This window comes from Puma concolor, chromosome B2 (assembly GCF_028749965.1).
Source record: "Puma concolor isolate L17-30 chromosome B2, mPumCon1.1.hap2, whole genome shotgun sequence".
Lineage (NCBI taxonomy): Eukaryota > Metazoa > Chordata > Mammalia > Carnivora > Felidae > Puma > Puma concolor.
In genome coordinates, this window is record NC_141671.1 from 67,549,649 (window position 1) to 67,576,579 (window position 26,931).

General features: G+C 39.7%; 1 protein-coding gene across 2 annotated transcripts; it reads left to right on the forward strand.

Moving 5' to 3' along the window:
* Positions 1 to 7,269: 7,269 nt before the first annotated feature.
* On the forward strand, positions 7,270 to 24,991 carry DDX43 (DEAD-box helicase 43). Of its 2 annotated transcripts, XM_025925811.2 has the most exons (17): positions 7,270 to 7,682; positions 9,397 to 9,452; positions 11,868 to 11,994; positions 13,056 to 13,187; positions 14,660 to 14,741; positions 15,604 to 15,760; positions 15,975 to 16,093; positions 16,547 to 16,657; positions 17,025 to 17,166; positions 18,095 to 18,195; positions 19,296 to 19,383; positions 20,382 to 20,509; positions 20,740 to 20,849; positions 21,612 to 21,750; positions 22,397 to 22,484; positions 23,150 to 23,302; positions 24,840 to 24,991. In XM_025925811.2, exons 1-16 carry the CDS (start codon positions 7,433 to 7,435, stop codon positions 23,261 to 23,263), a joined length of 1,944 nt encoding a protein of 647 aa, XP_025781596.1. In that variant the 5' UTR covers positions 7,270 to 7,432; the 3' UTR covers positions 23,264 to 23,302; positions 24,840 to 24,991. The 2 variants fall into 2 exon arrangements, with proteins under 2 accessions (XP_025781596.1, XP_086563355.1); XM_086707229.1 differs by lacking the exon at positions 13,056 to 13,187.
* The last annotated feature ends 1,940 nt before the right edge of the window (positions 24,992 to 26,931 follow it).

The window sequence follows — 26,931 nt, forward strand, 5'->3', positions numbered from 1 at the left end:
CGCACTACAGGTAGGTCAAACACCTCTAGGGTTGCAGGTGCTCTTCTTGAAATCTGGAAAATTCGCAGATCGATGCGTCTTGGGCCTTACAGATAAATCCTCCCTCTCCTCCTGAGCGAGGCCACCGTCAGCTCCGGGTGGAAGCTGTAAACCACGGCCCGCGGGAAACCGGGAAGCCCACGGTGCGGCAGGCGCGTTTTGGCGCCGTAGGCTAGGGTGTACTCCGGGGCCGCCCAGTCCCGCAGCCCGTTGCTGCAGGCGAGAAACCGGCGTGCGCAGGTGGTCCGGATTTGCTGAAGGCGCGCCGCTGCCTCGGGTCACTGTGTGCCCTAAGGCTTCCCCGAAAGCAGCTCCGCGCGCCCAACCGAGCGGCGGCCGCGGGAACCCCGAAGCTGGCTGCGGGGACCTACCGGAGCTGCCGGATACGGCGCACTGGAAAGCTGGGGGCGGCTTTCGAACTCCTGGTTTCCCCTCAGTCCACAGGCGCCACATGAACACGGCACCTTCAATGTCCAGTAACGTGACAAAGTCAGGGCTCACGGTCTCATTTTTGGACCTTCGAAGGCAAAGTGGTTGAAAGAAAGGTCCAATCTGCGTGTGCTTGCTCAGATAGGTTGGAATTCATGGAGAACCGGGAGCAGGTCTTCCTTTCTCTAGCTATTCTTAGCAGGTCGTACTGCGCCTGGCACAAAATGTTTATGAAAGGAATAGAGAGCTATAGATTTCAGCTCCAGCTTTGCTACCTTTCTGGACTTGTGACTCTGGGCAGTTTATCAAACTTCTTTGTTCCCTCGATTTCCTCATCTGTAAAATGTGAACAATGAAAATAGCAGTGCTTGTTGTATTGTTCAGGAGATTAAATTAATTGAATGCATGCAAGAAGCTCAGGACAATTTCTGGCTCCTCGTATTTTCCTACTTCGATAAATACAATTAACATTATACATCACGATGTACTGGCACGTTTAGACTGTCGACATTCTGCCGTCAACGATGACTAATTGCTCTGAATTCTAGATCCTGCTTCTCCCCCTCTTTTTCCCTCTTTCTGCACTCCCTCCACCACCACTAACTGGTTGTGTGTGACCTTGGGCAAGGTGGCTAACCTCCTAGTCCTTCGTTTTCCATCTGTACAACGGGGATGATAATAATAGTACCTTGATCCTAGAACTGTGATGCTTAAATGAGTTAATGCATGTAAAGCCCTTAATTGTGCCAAGCAAGTAGGAAACAATAAATATCAGCTGTTAGTATCTGCATACATGAAAGTTGTTTCATGTTACAAATATTTCCATTAAAAAAGAATCTCAGGGGCGCCTGGGTGGCTCAGTCGGTTGAGCGTCCGACTTCGGCTCAGGTCATGATCTCGCGGTCCGTGAGTTCGAGCCCCGCGTCGGGCTCTGTGCTGACAGCTCAGAGCCTGGAGCCTGTTTCAGATTCTGTGTCTCCCTCTCTCTGACCCTCCCCCATTCATGCTCTGTCTCTTTCTGTCTCAAAAATAAACGTAAAAAATAAAAAATAAAAAATAAAAAAAAAATAAAAAAGAATCTCAGCTGTAGAATCACTAGTACAAGGATGACAACTTTCTTCTCTTTAGAGATTGCATTTTTCTTTTGCAACTTTGTATCAAACTACAAAGAATCAGAAGAAAAATGTTTATTTGATATATTCGACTCCCTACCTGACACCTGCACTATAATAGGTATCTCATTTAAACCTACTCCCCACATCTGCCCTTCCCTACTACTCTCCTTTTCAGTAAAGGCCACCACTATTCACCTGGTTGATTTCCTCTCTTTGTGTCACATTTTACACCTATAAACAAATTCTGTCAGCTCTACCTTCAAAATATATCTCAAATATGTTTATATATATCTTCTCATGGCCTTCACTCCTAAGAAACTAGTTCAGTCCAAGCCATCATTATCCCTTGCCTCTGTAATAGCTTCCCCATGGTCTTACAACGGCTTAAGTTACAACTTTTCCATGAGATCAAAATATTTCCCTTTTAACGTCTATTCTCCTTATAGCAGCCAGAGTGATCCTTTGAAAATTTGAGGTCCATGTCAGTCTCCTTGTCTTTGTGGAACAGAAAAGGAAGTCCAGAAACAAGCACACAAAACAAACATATACATATATACAAAATAGTATGGTATCTAATAAAATTATTTCAAAACAATGATGGGGCATTGGGTATTTTGGAAATAAATTTGGATGGCTGTCTGACATACACATAAAAAAATTTCCAGAAACAGAATAAAAATTTTGCATTTTTTTTTAAGTTTATTTATTTTGAGACAGAGAGGAAGTGTGAGTAAGGGAGGGACAGAGAGAGAGGCCTAGAGAGAGTCCTAAGCAGGCTCTGCACTGTCACTGCAGAGCCTGATGTGGTGCTTGAACTCATGAACTATGAGATCATGACCTGAGCTGAAGTCCAATGCCTAACCGACTGAGCCGAGCCACCAAGGTGCCCCCTAAATTTTGCATCTTTTAAAAGGCAGTGCTATTAGAATATATACATTGATGTTTATGTAATTTGAGGGTAAAGAGAACTAGATCATGGCTCCAAATGCTGTCACCATAAAAGAACAATGATAGTTTTTTGCCAAATTAGAATTAAAACTTATCCCCTATACCTTGCCCTCCCAGTGTGAAATGAAAAGACAAATTATAGAGAAGAACATACTGTAAATAATAAAGAAAAAATGTTTAACAACATGGGGGAAATGCCTTTTTTATAAAATAGGGCAAAAGACTACACAACAGTGAGGATCCCAGAATTTTGCCTGGAAAAAAAAAATGGGAGGAATAAATTTATCTCTAGGTTACGTTTTCATTTTTCAAAATCATGTGAACACATATTAATTCTATAATCATCTTGCAGCTCACGTTAACTATACTCATTGGCAGGGAAACAGTTTTTTCTTGGTAGGGATTACAGTTCAAAGCTGAAATACCCTTCCTCCTGGAAGTATGCCCAAGGGTCCTTGAGAGGCAAACTGGTGGAACAGAAATTGCTTGGCTTTGGCATCACATCCACCCAGGTTCCCAAGCACAGTGGCTCCCTGACCTCAGTGTCTTCATCTGTGAAATGGGGACACCCACGACCCCCCTCACAGGAGTTTTCCAAGAATTAAATGAGAAGACAAGCCTGGCTGATTGTAGGTGTCCTACATAATGTCACCCTCCCTGATTCAGGTGGCAAGTTAAACTCTATAGGGCCTATTTCCCAAAATTAGGGTTCCTACTGAATTCACACCCTGGTTTGTGCCTAAATTTCAAGTTGAAATTGCTCATCTAGCTGCTTCCAGAGCCAAGGGAGGTGTTTGCTGCCCCCTTGTGGGATGGTGTTGAGACCATGATATTTTCCTCCGAGGATACAGGGACCCCTAATCCCACCCCCACAGCCAGTGCGGGAGCGCCGCACCGTGACCCCGCCCTTGTGCAAACTCAAGGGGAAGCTGGGGCCGGGCCAGGACCTGGGCGGGGGCCTCTAGAGACTCGCAGTGCGGGGGGAAGCGGCGCCTAGGAGAGGGTGGGCCATCGAGCGCCTTCTCCGCTTCCGACCCGGGAGCTTCGGGAATCTTCGGCAACCGCTGCCAGCTGAGAAAGGCCCTGGTGCGCCTTACGAGGTTAAGTAGGTGGAGGGGAGCTAGAGCTGCGGAGTGGGGCTGATTCAGCCCCTGTCTCCAGAGCTTGCGGTCAGACCCCTCCCGGAGGTAAAGGTGTGAGCGAGTGGAAGCCTTTCTGTCTGCAAAAAGAAAGCGCAGGCTCGAGGGGCCCTCGGGTAAAAATCGCGCTGAAATTCTGCGTTTTTATCTTTATTCGTGTCTGGGGCGGTGGGGAGAAGTAGAGGGTAAACCGGACCTGAAAGCCCCACGGTCACAATTTTCTACTTGCTTAATGAATATTCTAAGTTCTAGTTGGGATCTAGAGTAAAATATTTCACCTTTTTTTTTTTTTTTTTTTAAATCACTAAAGGCTTAATGTCATAGATCTTGAATGACAGGGGATGCATTTTGCTCTATTTTATGAATAATTTAAAATACATAAAAGGGCCTGTAATTACCATTTTAGATATGTCTTTATTTAGCACCTCTCACCAAGTAAGAAAATAGAATATTAGAATGTTATTTGCTAGTCAACTGGCCAAGGGGCAAAAATTAGCTGATCCAATTAAAAACAAAATCAAAATGAAAAGCTTGACACAAAATTCCTCTTTTCAAAAATAGACTTTATTTTCATAAAGCAGTTTTAGGTTCATAGCAAAGTTGAGCTGTAAGTCCACAGATTTCCTATATACTCCTCCCACCTCCTGTCCTCCAACCCCCATCACACAGCCTTCCTCACCGTCAACATCTGTCACCATACTGGTACATTCCTTGCTCTGATGATCCCACATAGACAAGTCACTATCACTCAAAATCCATAGTTTACTTTAGGGTTCACTACTGGTGTTAGGGTAATTTTGACCTCATACAATGAGTTAGGAAGTATTTCCTCTGCTTCTACCTTCTGGAAGAGATTGTAGAGAATTGGTATAATTTCTTACTTATATTTGGTAGAATCACCAGGATAAAGTGAAGGAAGCCCTTCAGAAAGTAGAACAATACTGGGAGTGCCTGGCTGGCTCAGTCCATGGAGCATGCAACTCTTGATTTGGGGGTTGTAAGTTCAAGGCCCACTGTACACATAAAGATTACTTTAAAAAAAAAATAGAAATAAAAAAAGCCAACAAAGAAAATAGAACAATACTTAAAATTTAAAACTTCTGCTCTGTGAAAGACACTGTTTAGAGAATGAGAAGACAAGCCACAGACCCAGAGTGTTTAGAGGGAAATTTATAGACTTGAATGCATATAAGAAAAGAAGAAAAATCTAGGGGCTACTGGGTGGCTCAGTCGCTTAAGGTCGGACACATGATTTCGACTCTTGATTTCGGCTCAGGTCATGATCTCATTGTTCATGAGATGGAGCCCTGCCTCAAGTTCCTCGCTGACACTATGGATTCTCTGCTTGGGATTCTGTCTCTCCTTCTCTTTCTGCCCCTCCCCCGCTCCTGCTGTTTCACTCACATGCTTGTGATCTTTCTCTCGAAATGAATAAACTTAGAAATCTAAAATCAATCATCTAAGTTTCCATCTTAGGAAATAAAAAAGGAAGAGCAAATTAAATACAAGTAAGCGGAAGAAAAGAAATAATAAAAATTAGAGCAGATATCAATGAAATTGAAAACAGGAAATCAACAGAGAAAATGGATAAAAACAAAAGCTGGTTCTTTGAAAAGAGCAATAAAATCATAAACTTCTAGCCAGGCCAACAAAGGAAAAAAGGAGAAGACACAAGTTACTAGTATTGGAAATTAAAAAAATGGGACATCACTGTATATCCCATGGACTTTATTTTAAAAAAAACTTTTTTTTTTTGAGAAGCTCAAATAGGCTCTCCAATGCGGTCCTCTATCCCATGACCCTGTGATCATGACCTAAGCAAAATCAAGAGTCTGACGCTCAACTGCCTGAGCCACCCAGACACCCCTCCCATGGACCTTAAAAAAGAGTACTATGAACAACTCTATGTCCACAAATTTGATGATTTAATTGAAATGGATTTTTTCCTTGAAAGACACAATCGCCAAAATTCACACAAGAAATAAACTATTATATCTATTAAAGAAATTAAACCAACATTTAACAACTCTGCAAAACAGAAAGCACCAAGTCCAGATGTTTTCACTAGTGAATTCTACACAACATTTAAGGAAGAAATTACACCAATTTTCTACAATCTTTTACAGAAAATAGAAGATAAAGGAAAACTTTCTCTTTCTATGAGACCAGCATTGACCCAATACCAAAAGCAAGGACACTGCAAGAAAACTACAGACCTCTTTCTCATAGACCTATGTGCAAAAATTCTCAACACAATATTAGGATTCGATTTGATTCAACTAGATTGGATTGGATTAGAAATCTTGGGGCGCCTGGGTGGCTCAGTCGGTTAAGCGGCTGACTTTGGCTCAGGTCATGATCTCACGGTCCGTGAGTTCGAGCCCCGCGTAGGACTCTGTGCTGACCGCTCAGAGCCTGGAGCCTGCTTCAGATTCTGTGTCTCCATCTCTCTCTGACCCTCCTCCGTTCATGCTATCTCTCCCTGTCTCAAAAATAAATGTTAAAATAAAAAAAAAAATAAAAATGGATTAGAAATCTAATCCAATAAAAATACTATCCATTTCAGATAAGGATTAGAGAATGGGTATTAAGTATAGGACACATTTATGCTTTTATATATTTCCTGGGTGCTTCAATAGCACTGTAATCCTATTTCTCCAGACATGATTACATTAAGAGTTACAGTTGGGGGCATCTGGGTGGTTTAGAGAGTTAAGCCTCAGCCTTTTGATCTCAGCTCAGGTCTGGATCTCAGGGTGATGAGTTCAAGCCCCACCTTGGGATCCGACCCTACTTGAGGAGCCTACTTAGAAAGAGAGAGAGAGAAAAGAAAGAAAAAGAAAGAAAGAAAGAAAGAAAAAGAAAGAAAGAAAGTTACAGTTAATTCCATGTGAGTTAACCCATTCAACCTGGATGGATCACGTTTGGTACTTTTTTTTTTCTTTTTTTCATTCCTGAGCATGGACCAGAGAACCTAGCATAATAAAGAACTACTTTGTTTTATAGATGAGTGAACTGAGATTTGTTTAGACAATTCAAAGATCCTAATCAAAGTAGGGGCACGCCTAGCCGACTTGCTTCCTGAAATAATACATCCAGCCACAGAGCCACACTACAATGACGGGAGTGCTTCAGGCATTTATTAAATTTCATTACCTCGCATACAGCAAACATTCAGGTCAAGTGTGTGAAGAGTTAAAGCAGCATTTTTCAGTCCAGAGAGTTTTTAAACTGTGGGTCATTGAATTTTGTGCATAACAACCAATGATTTAAAAATGAATATTAAATATATCAAAGTGCTGCTCTTAGAACAATGGTAAGTGCTGTTTTTTTAACCTTTTGTTTCAAAATTTTTATGTATGTACTGGGTCATGTTGTAAAAATGGCTGACGTTTACGAGTCACGGCTAAAAAACGTTTCTGAACAACTGAGGTTGAGGGTAGTTGGGCTGGGAGTTTCGTAGAGCAAAGCACAAAGGACAACCCTTGGAAGTCCCACACCTGAAAAGGAACCTAAAGCCTGCGCATTGACTCTTTCGAGGAGCCCTCATATGATAGAAAAAGTGGATTGGTCAAACAGTGAGGACCACGCCCACAACATCTCGTCCACCAATGGGTGCGTGGCCAGGGCGTGGCGAGCCTTGAGCGGGCTCCTTAAGTAGCGGCTGCGTGGCTACCTTATTTAAGACTACGACAGCACGGGGGTGTGGTGCAGATCCCTACTGGAGCGACGTCGGGCGCGCCGGATCTTCTTCAAGGAACCATGTCGAGGCAAGAAGCAGACGCCAACGCCTCCTCGTGGGTCGTTGCGACCCGACGAGGCTCGGCAGTGTCCCGGGCTCCAGAAAGGAGGCCGACGGAGGATTCAAATCGAAGAGGTCAGGGGGTACCTAAGGGCGGCAGAGGTGGCGGCTGGAGGAATTCCTCTGGTCTCCCGCAGCCTGTGGCGCCTGGTGCCCGCGAACCGCCGCTCTGCTTTGGATTGAAGAACATGTGGGTCGGCGCTGTGATCGGTAAGTGTAACAAGGTTGGATAGGCGGGGTGGGGCCAGGGCCTCCCCACCCACTCTCTTCGCCTCCATTCAGCAGCCATCTAATGAAATCAAGGCCTTTAACTGTGATATTTCTAATACCATCTGATGCTAGAATGATGTCACTTTAGATACTTTGTGGAGTTGATATTTTGGGAAACCAAACTCTTAGATTTATCAAATCTTTGGAGTGAAAGGTCAGGCCTTTTCATGACTTAACCCAAAATGAACAAGTCCAAGTCCAATCTGTTTCTTTGAGCACCATTTAGAGCCATTAAAGAAGGTGTAGGATATTAGGGTTGTTCAGAACAGTAGCAATATCTTGCACTGTTTCTTTTACTTGGGTATTTACCTCCTGAAAAACAGGATCTTTTTTTCTTAGTACACCTGAGTCTTAGAAATTCATTTTTGAAAGACACTTAGAAACTATAGAAATGGAGATTTGTCCCATTTGTGGCCATTAAGACAGGATAAATTTGAGCACTTTGCCTATTAGGTATGAGAGCTAATATTTTGTTTTACCCTTTTCTAAACCTGTTTTGAAAAACGACAGCATTTTGCAGGCTGCTGTTAAATAGAGTTGATTGATAGACCAGGTATAGATTTGGTTCCTCAAGAAGGCTCAGGCTCAAAGATCTGAAGAGTGATGCTCCATAAATGAAAGCCCCTAGATTTGCAATAAATCACACACTGAACACTTACTGAGCACCTGTGATAGTGCAGGCTCTGCTAGAGACCACCCACTTAATGTTGGTTCTGGAGCCACTTTTTTTTTCTTGTAAAAAAAACACACATGTATTTAAGCTTAAATTTAAGTGCAATACAGTACTGTTAGCTATAAAAGCAATGTTGTGTGACAGATCTCTGGAATGTTTTCATCTTGGATGACAACTACCCACTGAACAACTCACCATTTTCCCCTTTTCCCATCGCTGGCAAATACCATCATCTTTGTTTCTATGTCTGATTGATTACATTAGATATCTCAAAGTCATGCTCTATTTTTTGTGATTGGCTTATTTCATTTAGCATAATGTCCTCAAGCTTCAATCATGTTGTCAAAAAAGGAATACTTTAAGGCTGAAAGCTTTTTTAGCATGTTTATAACATGTTTTTCAATTTTTAAATATTAAAATTTTTTTTAGTGTTTATTTACTTTTGACAGACAGCATGAGCTGGGGAGGAGCAGAGAGCAAGGAAGACAGAATCTGAAGCAGGCTGGGGACTCCCAGTCATCAGCACAGCCCAGTGTGGGCTCAAACCACATACCTTGAGATCAGGACCTGAGCCGAAGTTGGATACTCAACTGACTGAGCCACCCAGGCGCCCCTATACCAAATTTTTTTTCATTCAGTGGTCTGTTGATAGCCATTTAGGTTGTTTCCACTTCATAACTATTGTGAATAATACAATACTGCTGTAATGAACAGGATAGATATCTTTGAAACAGTTTTGTTTCCTTTGGATATACAGCCACAAGAGGAATTGCTGGATCATAGGGTAGTTCTGTTTTTAGTTTTTGACTAACCTGTCCCTGTACCAATTTACATTCCCACCAACAGTGCACACAAGCTTCCCTTTTCTCCACATCCTCATTAACACTTGTCTCCTGTATTTTTGATACTCATTCTCATAGGTGTGAGGTGATATCCAGTTGTGGCTTTGATTAAATCTCTTAAATATTTTATTAAAAACAGGTCGTGGTGGGTCAAAAATAAAAGACATACAAAGTACAACAAACACAAAAATACAGGTAAGTGGTCTGTATTAAATCCTCAAAGAACATAGTTCATTTGTAACTATAATTTCTCATTAGTTATTAACATACTATTGGTTATTTATTTATTTATTTATTTATTTTTAACGTTTTATTTATTTTTGAGACAGAGACAGAGCATGAACGGGGGAGGGGCAGAGAGAGAGGGAGACACAGAATCAGAAGCAGGCACCAGGCTCTGAGCCATCAGCCCAGAGCCCGACGCGGGGCTCGAACTCACGGACCGCGAGATCGGGACCTTAGCTGAAGTCGGACGTTTAACCGACTGAGCCACCCAGGCGCCCCGACTATTGGTTATTTAAATGAATTGGCAAAACTCTTCAGGCTGCCATTCTTTTTCAGGAATGGTCCCACATTGTGGTCCATTTCCAGTTCTAGGTTTTGTGACTCCTGGAGGTAAAAATCTTTAGCGATAATCTCAACTGACAATGAGATCTTGAATATTCATCATGTGCTTTTTGGACCCCATCCCTCAAACCCTGACCTGCGCCTGTGTTCCCAGTCTCAGCAGCTATATCATTCACCCAGTTCCCAAGCCAGAAATCTCAGATTACTTCCCTGTACTTATCCTGCAACCAGTCCGTCACTGCGTTCCTTTATATTTCCTGTATTTCTCAAGGGGAATCACATTTGGGGCATTCTCCCCTAATCTTCCATCCCACTTCTAGTCTTATCCCCCTCTCACTAGGCTCTACTGTGACCAGGGCAATATTTCTAAAATACAAATTGTTTTCATAATTTGTTTTCTTTCCTGCATAAAAATTTTTCATGATATCTCAGGCTCTTAAGAAGTCCAGACTCCTTAGCATGGTCCACTTGATCTGTCTCCTTTAACCTCTTGCCTCCTTTGCCTTCACTCCCTCCACTGAACTCCTTGAGTACTTACAGCTGGGCTCCTGACACTCTCCTATCTTAGCTGATATAACTCCTGCTCATCAGGGAGGCCTAAGACCTCCTGCATCCCCATTCTTTCCATCCTCTCCGTGTTCATTTCAGCCTCATTTCAAGAACTTATACAGGGGGCCTGGGTGGCTCAGTAGGTTAACCATCTGACTTTTGTTTTTTAAGCTTTATTCATTTTTCAGAAGCAGACACTGAGTGGGGAAGGGGAAGAGAGAGAGAATCCAAAGCAGGCTCCCAGCTCTGAGCTGTTAGCACAGTGCCAACACGGGCCTTGAACTCACTAACCACAAGATCATGACCTGAGCTGAAGTTGGACACTGAGCCACCCAGGGGCCCCTAACCATCTGACTCTTGGTTTTCACTCTGATCTTGATCTCAGTTTGTGGGATTGACCCCTGCATCCAGCTCTGTACTGACATGAGGAGCCTGTTCTTTATCTCCCTCTCTCTGCCTCTCCCCTCCACACATGCCCTCTCTCAAAAATAAACATAAAAAGAACAGAGTTGTCTGTAAATAGTGGAAATTGTTAAGCTTTCTTGAAATCACTAGCCTAAGATAGCATTTGGTATAGCAATTTCCAGATATTGAATCAATGAGGTTATCTGGGATTATGCATAGTTAAGGATGTGACTTCAAGAGTCTTCAAATGTCATGTCAGCCTTGTAGTAAGGTTGCTTTCCCTCAAGTTAAAATTTTACATAAATAACCTGACCATTCAATCTGCTATTAAAAAAAATTTTTTTTTTCCAACGTTTTAATTTATTTTTGGGACAGAGAGAGACAGAGCATGAACGGGGGAGGGGCAGAGAGAGAGGGAGACACACAATCGGAAACAGGCTCCAGGCTCCGAGCCATCAGCCCAGAGCCCGACGCGGGGCTCGAACTCACGGACCGCGAGATCGTGACCTGGCTGAAGTCGGACGCTTAACTGACTGCGCCACCCAGGCGCCCCTCAATCTGCTATTAATATAGCACATAGGTTAATCTGCCACATCCCTACAGTTCTGTATGATTTGCCAAATTACAATTTCATAGTTAAAAAGAGGTCAGATTAACAGTTTAATCTTCTAACACTAGTTGCTAAATGTATTCCATAACTGTCACTGTAGGGTTTTTTTTAAGTTTATTTTGAGACAGAATTCCAAGCATGCTCTTGCTGTCAAGAGCAGAGCTCAATGAGGGGCTTGATGAACCATGAGATCATGAGCTGAAATCAAGAGTCTGACCTTAACCGACAGAGCCACACAGGTGCCCCTGACATGGTAGTTTTTAAATTTAGATTGTCCTGTTCCTTTTCCTCCAACCAGGAGATAGATCTCAGGATAGATTTGTAGAATGAAGAATCCCCTCCAATTAGAACTTAAAGACACTGATAGCAATACTACTAGATTTACTTAAAATTTTTATGCTATTTGAAGTTGAGTGATTTTTTTGGAGGGGGGCGTGGTAAAAGGACTTCAGTCTCACCTATTTTTCTCCTGCTTCTAGATAATAAAAGGTTATCCTGATGCACAGGTCAGGATATTCGGTAGCAAGGGTATGAAGGCCAAGGCCAAAACAGCGATAGATAATGTTGTTAAACAACAAGAAAGTTACGGTTTAAAGCCTAGAATTGGTAAGTAATTTTTGTATAGCACAGCCTTGTTAAAATTTTAAAAATTGCTTTGTTTAAAAATTGCTTAGTTGATGCTTTTCCTGATAACATCTTCAGATTGCTGTCATTAAATCTTATCTGTTATGGATTTTTTCCTTTGAAATGCCAGAATACTCATTTTCTTACATTAAAACACTTAATCTCTATGGTGAGTGAAGCCTTGCAGTTTTACTTTTAGCCACAGGTAAGTGAGAAAAAACAAAATAACCTTTTAATGCATTCACTATTAATGGTAGAAGGATTAGTCATGACCTTCTGATTCTATCTCTTCCCTAGAATGTGACCAACTTTGAAAACTACCTAGTTTGGCATTTAAAAAAATCTCAGGGTCACCTGGCTGACTCAGTTGGTAGAGCATGTGACTCTTGATCTTGCGGTTATGAGTTTAAGCCCCCTGTTAGGTATAGTTTACTTAAAAAAATCTCAGATCTTGGACTAGAGGAAAAGCCATTATTGAGCCATTTCCGGAAATACGAAAGTAACAAAGAAACGGCATCTTAAAGTTGATGGCAGCATTGCCTCAGTGTTTCTTAGGAAGGAAGCTCTGGGAAGCCTTTAAGATTCTTTATCTGTTAACCTGGGGTGACCTCTGCCTCACAGGATTGTTGTAAAGATTAATTTGGGATTTATTAGCAAACACCAGGCTTTCAAACTAATTTCCATTTCTTTAATAAATTTCCATTTCAGTAACTCTGGTAACTGAAAAACTATACAAATTGTCGTAGCATCATAGTACTAAAACCTACTCTTTATATTTTAAGCATTATTTTCTGGTATGTATGTATGTATGTATGTATTTTGAGAGAGTGTGCATGAGCCAGGTAAAGGCAGAGAGAATTCCAAGCTGATAGCACAGAGCCTGAGGTGGAGCTTGAATGCACCAACAGTGAGATCATGATCTAAGCAGACTGAGCCACCCAGGTGCCCCTATTGTCTGGTTTTTAAACACAAAACAGTAAAGTGGGGTAATTTATACAATTAGGATTTGTTTTGAACTAATTTGGTAAAAAATATTTTAACAGATATTGTTGCATTCCAACCTTCTGTTGGAAGAGATTTAAGGACAGAGGGTAATAGTACAGAGAATCAGCCATTGATTGATTGGGATCAAATTCGAGAAGATGCTTTGAAATGGAAAAAGAAAAAGTGGGAAGGTTAGTGCTGTATCCTAACATGTACATTTAGTGTTGGTGTACTTTTGGTGTTTTTTTTTTGGTTTATTTTTTTGGGTTTTTTTTTGGGGGGGTGGGTTTTACTTGAGGTTTTTATCCTCTAAGATGTGTCTTATTTCTAGTAATGAAATCAATATGAAAAATGTTAATAAAACATTAAATGCTGCAGTTAGTCCCTGTGGCAAGACTTGTTTCTATGTTTTCTATGCTGTTATCAGTGTTATAATTGGGAAATTAAAATATTAAACTTATGGGGAGTCTGTGTGGATCAGTCAGTTAAGCATCCAGCTTTGGCTCAGGTCATGATCTCACAGCTCATTGGTTCAAGCCCCACATCTGGCTCTGCATGGACAGCTCAGCCTGGAGCCTGTTTCAGGTTTTGTGCCTTCCTGTCTGCCCCTCCTCCATTTGAGTTCTCTTCCAAAAAGGTAAACTTAAAAACATTACACTTTTTTGTCTTATTGGAGGTAATTCATGGCAAGAGTTTAATAAAATATAGAAAATCAGGCCCAAGGGGAAAATGAAGACAATGAACATGCCAACCATAAGTGGTTAACATTGTTGGATGTGGTTGAGAAATTGATTCTGGAGTGTCCTTGCTGACAAGGGCAAAATAAGGGAAAAACATTAATAAGAAAGAAAAACAGTTTTTGAGAAGAGATGAGGGTTTTTTTTCATTTGCATTAATCTTAAGTGAGATTCTCACTTGGAATTATGGAGTGTAATGTTTCACATCCACTAAACTTCAGTCTAAATTCAGGTGCTAATTTTGGCTACCACAAGGCAGCAATACAATGTCATTTAAAATTTGCAATGGGCTCAGCACTGAGTGTGGAGCCTGCTTAACATTCTCCCCCCTTTCCCACTCTCCCCCTCTCAAACTCTCTAAAATAAAGTTAAATTAAAAAGCAAAAAGCTAATGCACTAATAGTGACAAATATAACAATGACCATTTAAGTGTTCAGTTCATCTGCATGTTAAGTTACCAGTGCCGCCCTGAACAGTATGTGGTAGGGAGATCAAGGATAGGGGGTCCAGAAAAGATTTAAGTTTGGAGGAAGTATGCTAGCCATATAAAAGAAAGGAGACAAAATAGCCTCAAAGTAGAATAAATATTCTATACCTAAACAGAAATAAAATAGATCTTCAAAGACAAGGTAAAATCAGTCTACTGTGTTTGAGAAGATTTACCAATTGGGATGATTGTCTTATGTAAAGTATTCTTTCTCTTACTAAACTTAATTATCAGGGCTCCCTTTCTCAGATGAAAAATGTAATTGAAAGAAACCAAAACAGGAGATCTCTTAGAGACTAGCATAAGTCTGACTGGCAAAGAACTGTCTAAACCTGTAAGGTGAATTTAATAGATTAGTTTAACTTCTGTTATTGAATAAATTTCAATGAAATATAAATCCTGACTTATCAAAAAGTTTTAATTTTCATCTTTGTTTCAGACTTACCTGCAATTAAGAAAAATTTTTACAAGGAGTCAGAAGCAACAAGTTCAATGTCACAAGAGCAAGTAGAAAGTTGGAGGTGAGTAGTTTTGTTTAAGTATTTGTATTGTTATATTATTAAATTAACTCATCAGGCAAACATTTAAAATTACTGCAATCGAAGACTACATTTCTGGTATTCACATGAACTTGGTTACATCCTACATGAAATATTTTAGAACATTGCTATCCAAGAAACCTTTCTGCAAAGATGGAAAAAGGATAGTATTTGTCCAATAGAGGAGTCACTATTGATAGCTATTGAACTTTGAAAATGTGGCTAGTGTAATTGAAGAGCTGAGTTTTTAACTCAGGAAGACTACTGTGGTTAGTGCAGTGCCTGCTGTGTTGGACAGCAGTTTTAGAGAATTATTTCTACTACTGTTAAATCATAAGTTGATATGAATATCAGCATCTCTTCTTCAGTGCTTATTTGGAATTAAGGGTCCTAACAGCAATGTGTTTTCTACCAGTCCATTATAAAACTAAGATAATATGGAAGAGCAGAACAGTTACTCTAGGATTGGAATAGGGCTCAGACTTTGGACAAGTGATCACTTGTCAAATGAGAAATTTCCATTTGATAGGATTGTTGACAGTAAATGTATGTGGAACATTTGTAGAACCTTGTGTTTGCCAAGTCTGATAGAAATCATGAAGCATGTGATTTTCAGGCTCTATTCTTCAGCTTTCGATGAAATTTCACTGGCCCATTCATACAATGTATCTTTTTTCTTTTCTGTTAACTATTCTGATAAGAAAAAGATGGGCTCACTTCTATTGTATTTTTCTGTAGTTTGACAGTTGCAGTTGAATTTCTAGATATGATGAACTAATGCTGGGAAACATTTCTTACTTGGGGAATAAAGTGACCAAAGCCACTAATACTTTTTTCCTTAAAGGAAAGAAAATTATAATATAATGTGTGATGACTTGAAAAATGGTCAGAAGCGTCAGATACCAAATCCTACCTGTACTTTTGAGGACGCCTTTAAACATTACCCTGAGGTTATGGAAAACATTAAAAAGGCAGGTTTCAGGAAGCCGACACCAATTCAGGTATGGTTTCTTTAATTCCAATGTTTTACTGACAGTTTTTTCCCCCCAAACAATGTCTGATTATTAGAAGTTAAATCACCAGGGAGTAACTATCCCTTGTGAGCATCCCCTGTACCAGCAGGGCCTAGCATGAAAAAAAATGTTGAAAGAAGTTTGTGGCAGGGAGAGGAGGGGCATTTGACTGAAAGATTCACTTTTAATATTTCTGTTTTAGTCACAGACATGGCCAATAGTCCTACAAGGAATAGACCTTATAGGAGTATCCCAAACTGGAACAGGGAAGACATTGTCCTACCTAATGCCTGGATTCATCCATCTCGATTTACAGCCTGTGTAAGAATTTCTACAGCTGGGTTCTCTTCATAGGGGCTTAATAGATGTGGATATCAAAGATGCAATTAAAGTTTCTTTCATCTGTTGCATTGGCCAAAAAGTATGCCTAGCCTCAGGGAAATGAACTTATACTGGCCTGGTCAGAGTATAAGCTGACAAAGGATTTTTAGGAACTGATAGGTAGTCTTAATAGTGAAATATTGGAAATGTTTAAATTATTATGTCCAATACAGTTGTGTGGGAATGTTTGACACAGGGAAAGCGTTGGCCATGTTAAATGAAAAGGCTGGTATCTGGGCCCTTGGTGTTTTGTTGTGCCATTTTTCTGTACTCCACGTTTTGTGGTGAATGTATGTGACTTCTGACATTGATTCCTACAAATTCTGAAAGTGGTGAATGAATGTACTATATGTACCTGAGACAGGTACTTTAATAATTGTTTTCTCTCCAAAGAATTAGAGAAAAAAGGAACGGACCTGGAATGTTAGTCCTTATACCCACTAGGGAATTAGCTCTTCAAGTACAAGCGGAATGTTCTAAGTATTCATATAAAGGCCTTAAAAGGTACGTTGTCATTTCATTGTCCATTCTTCTAAGGGCATTTTAATAATTCATAGCTTTATACATTGTCCCCATTTTTTACACATTTAGAGAATGTGATTGGCTCAGCATGGGTCAGGCATTACCCCACTCTAAATCAAAGGCAGCCAGGTCAGTGACATCAAGTAACAGTGATGCAAATATGGCTCTTTAGAACACATCACTGAGGGTTGATGGGTGTGGATAGTTCTTAGAAAGGGACAAATACTACCCAGAGGGTATCTGATACTTTCTGATTTACATACCTTTTTTTGTACCCAAAATGCTTTGGTTGGGATTTTGCGTTGTAATGGGACATTCCTTGCCTGAACATGTACCTCTTTTTTTTAAGTGTTTGTATATATGGTGGTGGAGATAGAAATGGTCAGATACAAGAACTGAAAAAAGGAGTAGATATTATTATTGCAACTCCTGGAAGACTGAATGATCTACAAATGAATAACTTTGTCGACCTCAGAAGCATAACTTACTTGGTAATCATGGAGTGAGGGTTTGGGATACTAGGAGGAAGGATAGAATTCTTATTAAAACAGTCTTAGAATACTATCCATGTTGTAATAGTTTTATTTTTTTAAGTTTGAGAAGCAGAGAACACGAGTGGGGGAGGGGCAGAGAATGCCAAGCAGGCTCTGCTGCTGGCATAGAGCCCACACAGAGCCCGATGCAGGGCTTGAAGCCCCAAGATCATGATTTGAGCCAAAACCAAAGGTCTATGCTTTGCATTCTATTTCAATTTTTATAAATATTAGAAAATGTAGATAAGTAAAAAAAAAATTAAAATTCATGTAGATATTTTAGACATTAACATTTTTTTTAATAATTTTTTTTAATGTTTATTCATTTTTGAGAGACAGAGACAGAGTGTGAGCAGGGGAGGGGCAGAGAGAGAGGGAGACGCAGAATCCGAAGCAGGCTCCAGGCTCTGAGCTGTCAGCACAGAGCCCGACGCAGGGCTTGAACTCACAAACTGAGATCATGACCTGAGCCGAAGTCGGGCACTCAACCGACTGAGCCACCCGGGTGCCCCGACATTAACATTTTTTTCATTAGATCTAGAAACTGTAAGCCGGCTTAAATCAATCTGTGTTACAACTAGATCCGCCCTTATTTGTTCTGAAGAAATTAAAATAGTGGCTTAAGGGGTACCTGGGTGGCTCAGTCAGTTAAGCATTAGACTCTTCTGGAATTTGGCTAAGGTCATGATCTCACCTCACCAGGTGTGAGGGAGCCTGGTTGGGACTCTCCCCAACTCCTGCTATCTTTCTCAAAAGGTATTCTTCTAAAATAAATAAAATACTGGCTTAAGTAATAGGGGAAATGAGAGAATTACCTTATTATAGTATGTTAACAGCATATTAGTTACCTCCCATATCTAATGTAGCCACGATCATTTTAATGCAGGTATTAGATGAAGCTGACAAGATGCTAGACATGGGATTTGAACCCCAGATAATGAAGATTTTATTAGATGTGCGCCCTGACAGGCAGACAATTATGACAAGGTAGGTAATATGCCTAATTGCTAGTCTACAAAATAGAAATCACTGGACTAGACTCCATTTTTAATTCCCCTACAGGATGTTAGAGTATTGAAGGTATCTTGAGATGCTTCGGTGAAAGACGTTATGTCATCACTTAGTACAGCAATTCAGTGTAGCAGTATAATAATGATTTGGATTTCCTAAGTTATAGGTAGACATTTCTGTGAAAACACACAGGGAACTCATGGAGGGGAGATTGTTTCAGAAGTGGGGGCCTCACATTTGAAAACATGCACCTGTTCTTAGAGACAAACCTTTGATACTAAATAGTTTTTTGCCCATGATAAAACTGAGAAACAATGTTATTTAAATGAGCCTGGGTGGCTCAGTTTAGCATCCAACTTTGGCTCAGGTCATAATCTTCCGGTTTGAGTTCGAGCCCTCAGTCAGGCTCTGCCAATAGCTCAGAACCTGGAGCCTGATTCAGATTCTGTCTTCCTCTCTGTTCCCCGCTCACACTGTCTCTCTCAAATAAAATAAAAACATTAAATAAAAATAAATGCAGAGTGATCTATACACTTTTCTCTGTGGCTTATAACCTTTGTGCCATTAACATTAAAAAGAATAGTGTATAATTGGAAGTATGTCCTCATTTGTTACTAATAGTTCCATTGTTATAACTACAGTGAAAGTACAAAAGGTAAGATTACTTTGTATGGATGAAGAAACATTTGAATTTACATGTCCTTTCAGTACACTTAAAATGCTTTTATTTTGCATAAGCACTTGGTTTTTTGACTGACAGTGTATGCTGACAATACTGTTTTATAAAGGCCAGGGGAAAACTAATCTAAATCTCGAATTCATTTTTGATTAGAATTTAAGGCATAGATCTCCTTCACCTTGGTTTATAAACTTTTTAATTCAGCTTATTTAAAGGTATCGTCTAGTAGCCTCACTCTAGTCCAGCAATTCTTTGTGAAGTACACATTCTGTAAAAGTCCTCCTTATTTAAAAGTACTAAATTTGTCTTCTATGGGTAATCTGATTCATAGCATTCTTAGGGAAATGGTAATTTTTTATGATAAAATTTTAATGTTTGTATCATGCTTTATTTCCAGTGCAACGTGGCCGTATGCTGTCCGTCGACTTGCACAGTCTTATTTAAAAGAGCCCATGATTGTATATGTTGGTACTTTGGACCTAATTGTAAGCTTGTTTTTTTATTACTATTACCAAAAATATTTCTTATGAGAATTGTAATTACTTTGTTTTGACATGACAACTCTGTCCACTCCCTAGTTATAGAGAAAATCTTAGATACGTATGATTCATTGATAAAAACTTCAGTATATATCCAAGACTAATTTTAACAATTATGGTAGTTATTTCACATCTAAAATTTTAATAATCCCTCAATACCCTCCTATCCAGTCCTTTTTCCTATTTTCCTGATACCTCATTTTTATTTAATCCTGTTAATCAGGTTCTGAACAAGGTCAACAAGTGCATGTGTGTAAGTCTAGTGTTTTGGTGAAATTACGATGGATCAGTGGGTTCAGATATCAGTAATTTTACAATCCATAAAGATCTCCATTATGTATCTCCTCCTTTGAAAGTTCCCTGGCCTTCCACTTAATCGAAATTGAATGTTCAATTAATCATTATTGAAAAATTGATCTTTTAATCACAAGTAATAGTGATAGGTCATTGCCTAGGCTCATTTCATTAGATTGCATGAAAAGTTTGGCTAGATATGGCATTCCTTTCATTAAATGCTATTAAAACCCATTTTATCTCTGGGTTAAATTGTATCAATGATATTTTAAAATTTTGCATTAAAGTGTCAGAATACACACTGAATGGAAACTCTTGTCCCAAGCTGATCCTCCTCCTTCATTATAAGAACTGTACCCAAATTCATGGCAGTTTGGCCTCACTCTGGTCATCTTTCCCAACAATGGTAACCAATTACTTTCAACTAACTTGCCAAGTACTCAAGTTTCCAACTCAGCTTGGGTGAATAAGTAAGAAGCAAGAGGCTGAATGATAAATCTTTGAGTAGAAACAGGTCCTTTTGAGATGATCTGCCTTTTTCCCCTTGGCAGTTTATTAAAACTTAACCAGTGATAGCGATAGATACATTTTGAGCCAGTGTGTATTGTTTGCCTATCAATTTTGATGTACTGATCTTTTGACTCCTTTAGGCAGTAAGTACAGTGAAACAAAACATAATTGTCACCACAGAAGAAGAGAAGCGATCTCATATCCAAACTTTTCTAGAAAACATGTCTCCCAAAGACAAAGTCATCGTGTTTGTTAGTAGAAAAGCTGTGTGAGTATTTTTTCTTTTACATCATTAAATCATCAAACTGATGTGTTTAGCATTAGCTCTATTTGTATATTAATTTCAAACAGTGTATATATATCTTTCAGTATGTTTCAGTCTTCTGCTAATAGAAGTAAATAGAATGGAATAGTCCTTGCTAATAGAAGTGAAACTAATAAATTGATAGTGGTATTAGAATAAGCACTTAAGATCACTGACTTCATCTTTTGCTTCAGTGCCGATCACTTATCAAGTGACCTGATCCTGCAACATATATCAGTGGAGTCCCTTCACGGCAACAGAGAACAGAAAGACCGAGAGAAAGCATTAGAAAACTTTAAAACAGGTATATTAAAAAAAAAAACAGGTACATTACACAATTAGTATTTGATCCAGTTTAAGTGTATAATGCCTGCACCTGGCTGAGTGACACCTTTTCATGGAACCCATTTCTAAGATCTGTCCTCAGTTTGCAGATCCCAAAACTACTTGCTAGAGCTCTGAATATTCAGATTTTCACAGGCGTCTGGGTGGATCAGTCAGTTCAGCATCTGACTCTTGGTTTCAGCTCAGGTCTTTATCCCACTGTCATGGAATCAAGCCCCACGTTAGGCTCAGTGCTGAGCGTGGGTTCAGATTCTTTCTCCCTCTGACCCTCTCCCCTGCTTGGGTGGACACTCTCAAATTAAGAATACGTTTTAGTCATGTATTAAATATATTTAGCTATCCAAACTCCCAAGAACTACTATTTAAACCTGCATATCAAGGTAATTTGCAATGTGGGGTACTGCCATTAATTTACCTGAAAGTTGTATATCTTTGACATGGTTCAGGTGATGCAGGGACTATCTGCTGAACCATGATGTATATTGTATTATAACTTGCCAGCAGTTTAAAAGAAATATAAATATATATAAATATTATGTTATATTGTATTATATATAAATATATATACAAATATCCCTTTCTAATTTTCACTGTCGTAAGTATTTTAATATTAAAAGTAACAATGGTTCACCCAATTAGATATTAGGGGAGAATATACTTTTCTGATATGTCTTGGGTTGGTTTATGCCAGAATGTATATTCTTTTGGTTTTATTCTTTAGGTAAAATAAGAATACTGATTGCCACAGACTTAGGATCTCGAGGTCTTGATGTCCACGACATCACACATGTTTATAATTACGATTTCCCCCGGAACATTGAAGAATATGTACATAGAGTAGGCCGCACAGGAAGGGCAGGGTAAGTAAGCACAGTCTACCTATGAAAGCAGCCAACCACCATTACTCCGTTCACAAATGATTCTTAGCTAGAAAAGTGTTTTTTGGTCTTGCCTGTAAATTGTCTGTGCCACTTGCTTTGCTACTTTATCCCTGTCCAATTGGCCTGTTCCAGATTCAACCAGATGCCTCTCTGATTAGTTGCAGCTGTTTCTTATTCTACTCTTTGCTTTATATCTACAGTGTCACACTGAGCTATCCACAGTGGATACTCTACTGTTCCTGTGTAAGAGGACTACTAGCAAATCCCTTGGGAATACGCAGTTGAAACAGTGGTGCCTGGGTGGCTCAGTCAGTTGAGCATCCAATGCTGGGTTTCAGCTCAGATCATGATCCCAGGGTCACACTGAGCATCAAGCCTGCCTGGGATTCTCTCTCCTCCTCTGCCTCTCCCCCACTTGCATGCACACTCTTTCTCTCTAAAATAAAAATAGAACAGCTCCAGATTATTGAGATTCCAAATTGCTGTTGGAGTGATGCTAACTTTTAATGAATAACGTATTTGGGCTTGTGAAAAAGTTGAGGTTTTGCTATTTTTATTGTTTTGCTAACTGAATCGTGAGTACAGATTATAAAATTGAATTACACGCACTCCTCCCCTTTTATAGGAAGACTGGAATGTCTATTACCCTCATCACTAGAAATGACTGGAGGATCGCTGGTGAGTTAATTAACATTCTGGAAAGAACACATCAGGTGAGAATAAACAACTCAGAACTCTACCTTGTATCACTTTTCTAATGTTCAAATAATTTCATTTATTTATTTATTTATTCCAAGTACTGGGGCTTAGTGCTTGTCAGGAAAAAACATTAAACATGTTATGAGTGCTATAGCATGGCAAAGACAAGGAGCTATGGTATATAATTGGGGAACCTGATCTAATGGTAGTGAGCTTCAATGGAAATCATACTGAGGAAGAAGCCAATGGGGCGGAGTTTGGAAGAACTGTACAAGAAAGGGGTACATGTTCTAGCAGGCGAACATTCAGGCCCAGTGGTAAGAAAGAACATACAGAAAGTGGCACCAGTTACTGTAAAGGGCCATGCAAGCAGGGAGTGGTAGCATAGTCATGGAAGTTTTTAAAGATCAGTCTGGTTTTATTCATTTATTTTTTGAAATAGTTTTTTAATTATTTCTGAGAGGGGAGGGGCAGAGAGAAGGGGACGGGATTGGGAGCAGGTTCTGTGCTGACAGCTCAGAGCCTGGAGTTTGCTTCAAATTCTGTCTCCCTCTCTCTACCCTTCCCCTACTCTTGCTCTTTGTTTCTCAAACAATAGAAAAAATTTTTAAAACTGCCAAGAAAAGCTTTCACTCTGCAAGAAAATCTCATTCCTAGTAATAAACATTTAATGTTTCAGAATGTCCCAGATGAACTTATGGCAATGGCCGAGAGATACAAGGCAAATAAACTGAGAAGAGAAATGGAAAAATTGGGGAAACCCCAAGGAAAACCTAAGAAATGTTATTACTAATGTCCTTGTTGAAAAGTGGTACCAGCCTACCTACAGGAGGTAAAATTTAACACTTTCAAATTTTGGATTTCCAACGACCTGTTTTCCTTAACTACACTGTTACTATGTTTGTTGCAATCAGCACTATCTCTAAGAGTCATTAACACAAATTATTAGGGGTTATTTAACTTTTATATAAGTTCCAGTTAATATATCTCATTTAGAGTTGCAAGTATTAGAGAGTTGAAAATTTTAAGTTGTATAGAAATCTCATTAAGAGTAACTGAGTTGGCTGAGGTATAAATTGGTAGAAGCTCTGTGCGATTTGATAATGTATCGATTACAAATACATAACCTTTTCAGCTATTAACTTTAGGAATGTATTCTATAAATATGTCTGCATATGTAAGTAAAGATTCATTATTGCAATATTTGTAGTAGGAAAAGACTAACCTAATTGTCCAGTAGGGGGCTATATGAATAAATTCCAGAGGATTTTTTTAACACTGACAGCCACCCAGTGCTCATCACAAGTGCCCTTCTTGATGCCCTTCTCCTATTTCACTTATCTCCCAATCACCTCCCTCAGATAACTAGCAGTTTGTACTCTAGTTCAGAATCTGTTTCTTGGTTTGTCTCTTTTTCCTTTGCTTGTGTTTTCTTAAATTACACGAGTAAAATCATAGTATGTCTTTCTCTGACTTTTGCTTAGCATGATACCTCTATTTTTTTTGTGTGTGAACCATATCTGAAGGAATTAGTACTTATAGAGAACTCAAAACTGAATGAAAACCTGATTAAAAAATGGGCAAATGACTTCCATATACCTTTCTCCAAAGATACACAAATGGACAACAAACACTAAAAGATGCTCAGCCTCACTAATCACTGGGGAAATGCAAATAAAAACTAATGAGATTGTCTCACACACATTCAGATGGCTATTATAGAATATCTACTATCAAATAAACTGAGTTTTGGCGAGGAGGGGTAAAATTAGAACTTTTGTGCACTATTGGTGGGAATGTAAGGAGTGTATCCACTGCAGAATAAAGCAGTTCCTCAAAAAAATCAAATAACCCAGCAATTTCATTTCTGGGTTAATATCCAAGAGAATTAAAAGCAGGGTCCCTAAGAGGTTTGTCCACCCAAGTTCATAGCTTTCTTAATAGCCAAAAGATGGAGGCAACCCAGGCATAAACAGAGAAACTAATTGGTATGTAAAGGGAAATTCTGACAGGATGGTACAACATGGGTGAACCTTGAGGATATTATGCTAAATGAAATAAGCCAGTCAAGGACAAATACTGTGTAATTCCACCGAACAACGTAGGTAGGTAGAGTAGTCAGCTTCTAGAGAAAGTAGAGTGGTTTTCAGGAGCCAAAGGGGGAAAATGGGAGGTGTTTAATGGGCATAGATTTTCAGTTTTGCAAGATAAAAAAGTTTAGAGAGTTGCTGTATAAAAATGAAGATACATAACACTAAACTATATTTAAAATGGTCACTGTGGCAGATTTCGTTACATGAATTTTATCACAGTTTAAAATTTAAAGGCTTGGGAATAGCAATTTATGTTTTCCTCTACTTATTTTTCAGATTTCGAGACTTTAGAGATACTATTTAGGATATGTGGAAATATTGCAAACATGCTGGCTGTATGAAGAGATGACTGATTCTAAAATAGTGTTTAAAAAGGTGGAATTCAATATTTTATACCTTCTTTAATAAAATCAAACATTTAAACTTGAGTTAATTTTCCAATTTTATTATCTTTATTTGAAAATAAAAGTACATTTTATCTCCTAAAATGTTGCTCTATTAATGTCAGTCTTTAAAGAGTTTAAAGGGGTGCCTGGGTGGCACAGTCGGTTAAGTGCCCGGCTTCAGCCAGGTCACGATCTCGCGGTCTGTGAGTTCGAGCCCCGCGTCGGGCTCTGGGCGGATGGCCTGGAGCTGGAGCCTGTTTCCGATTCTGTGTCTCCCTCTCTCTCTGCCCCTCCCCCGTTCATGCTCTGTCTCTCTCTGTCCCAAAAATAAATAAAAACGTTGGGAAAAAAAAAATTAAAAAAAAAAATAAGGAGTTTAAAGCCTGTGCAGATCATGGCAGTGAAAAATATACTGTTGACAATTTTTTTCTATGATAAAAAGATAAGGTGATCTCTTACCCTGAATAGCCCTTTAATTTTGTTAAATAGAACTGTATTTGGGAGTGCTTGTCTAAATAATTATACTTCACCTACTTCTAAATGAAAGAGTAAAAGGGTTTCATGAGACTAGGATATGCAACAGTGCTTAAGTTTCAGCCTATAGGTAAAATAAATCCTAGGAAAAATAAAATTTCGTTTCCATGAAAGATTCTTAGACTAATCTCATTCCCCAACTTCTCTTTATAGTTTTGAATAGTTTTCTGTTCTGTACATGATAGTTATATTAACACTTTGTGTATAATTGGTCGGGGCTTTACCTCCTCTTACATTACTACACATTCATACAAAAGTAGTTTCTTGGGATGCCTGGGTGGCTCAGTTGGTTAAGCATCTGACTTCAGCCAAGGTCGTGATCTCACAGCTCCTGAGCCTGTGTTGGGCTCTGTGCTGACAGCTCAGCCTGGAGCCTACTTCAGGCCTCTCTCTGCCCCTCCCCTGCTTCTGCGTGTTCTCTCAAAAAATAAACATTAAAAATGTGCCATAGCGTATGAGAATAAGAACCTGATAAAACGTAGAAATAAAAAGTGTATAATTTCAAATTCAATGACCACAAGTGAAACCAGAAAACTAAAATGATATTGTTGGAGCCAGGTGGTAGACATATGATAATATATTACCCTTTCTACTTCTGTGTATATTTGAATATTTTCATAATAAAAGTAGTCAAAAAAAGTTTACCAGAGTTGACTCATTAGACTAAGTGAACCTGTAAGTCAGAATCTAGATTGCAGCACAGAAAGACAGTCGTTCCTCTTTCACGGCTGGCAGGAGATTTGGGAAGGAGTTGTATCTGGGGCCCAGAGCTTCACAGGGACCCTGAGGACTTTGATTAACTTTGGACACAGCACAGATGAGACTGACCAAGTCTCCTGACCTCAGCAGCCCCTCAAAGCCAAGGCAATACAGACCAATGGCCTGTGGTGGAGGTGGAGGCAGAGCCAAGAGTCTCCAGCTGGCTGGAGGATTGCCTTTATTAGACATTTCCAAGTTTCTGGCGTCCAGATCTTTCTTTCCTGGAGTTGGACTCAACATTCAGGGGGTATAGCACAGGAGTGGCAGTGGGAGTGCCTGGGATGCTACATGTCTTAAAGAGGTCCTCTCTAGCAGGCTTCTTGCTGGAGGGTTTGTTTTCCTCCAAGAAAAAAAGCAATCCTTGGGCTCGGCTCCTTCGAGTAATGTGGATGGATGGGATCACTACAGTATGGGCCATGATCTTCAAAATGATGGGTTTCCTGCACCTTGGTGTCTCAGTCGGTTAAGTGACTTCAGCTCAGGTCATGATCTCACGGTTCATGAGTTTCGGGCCCACATCAGGCGCTCTGCTGTCAGCATAGAGTCTGCTTCAGATCTTCTGTCCTCTCTCTGCCCCTCCCCAGCTCATTTTCACTCTCAAAACAAGAAATTATGATGGGGTTTTTGGACTGGAGCCACATGGCGTCCATTGGGCCAAATTTCAGGGAGGGTGTTCTGGAGATCAGGGC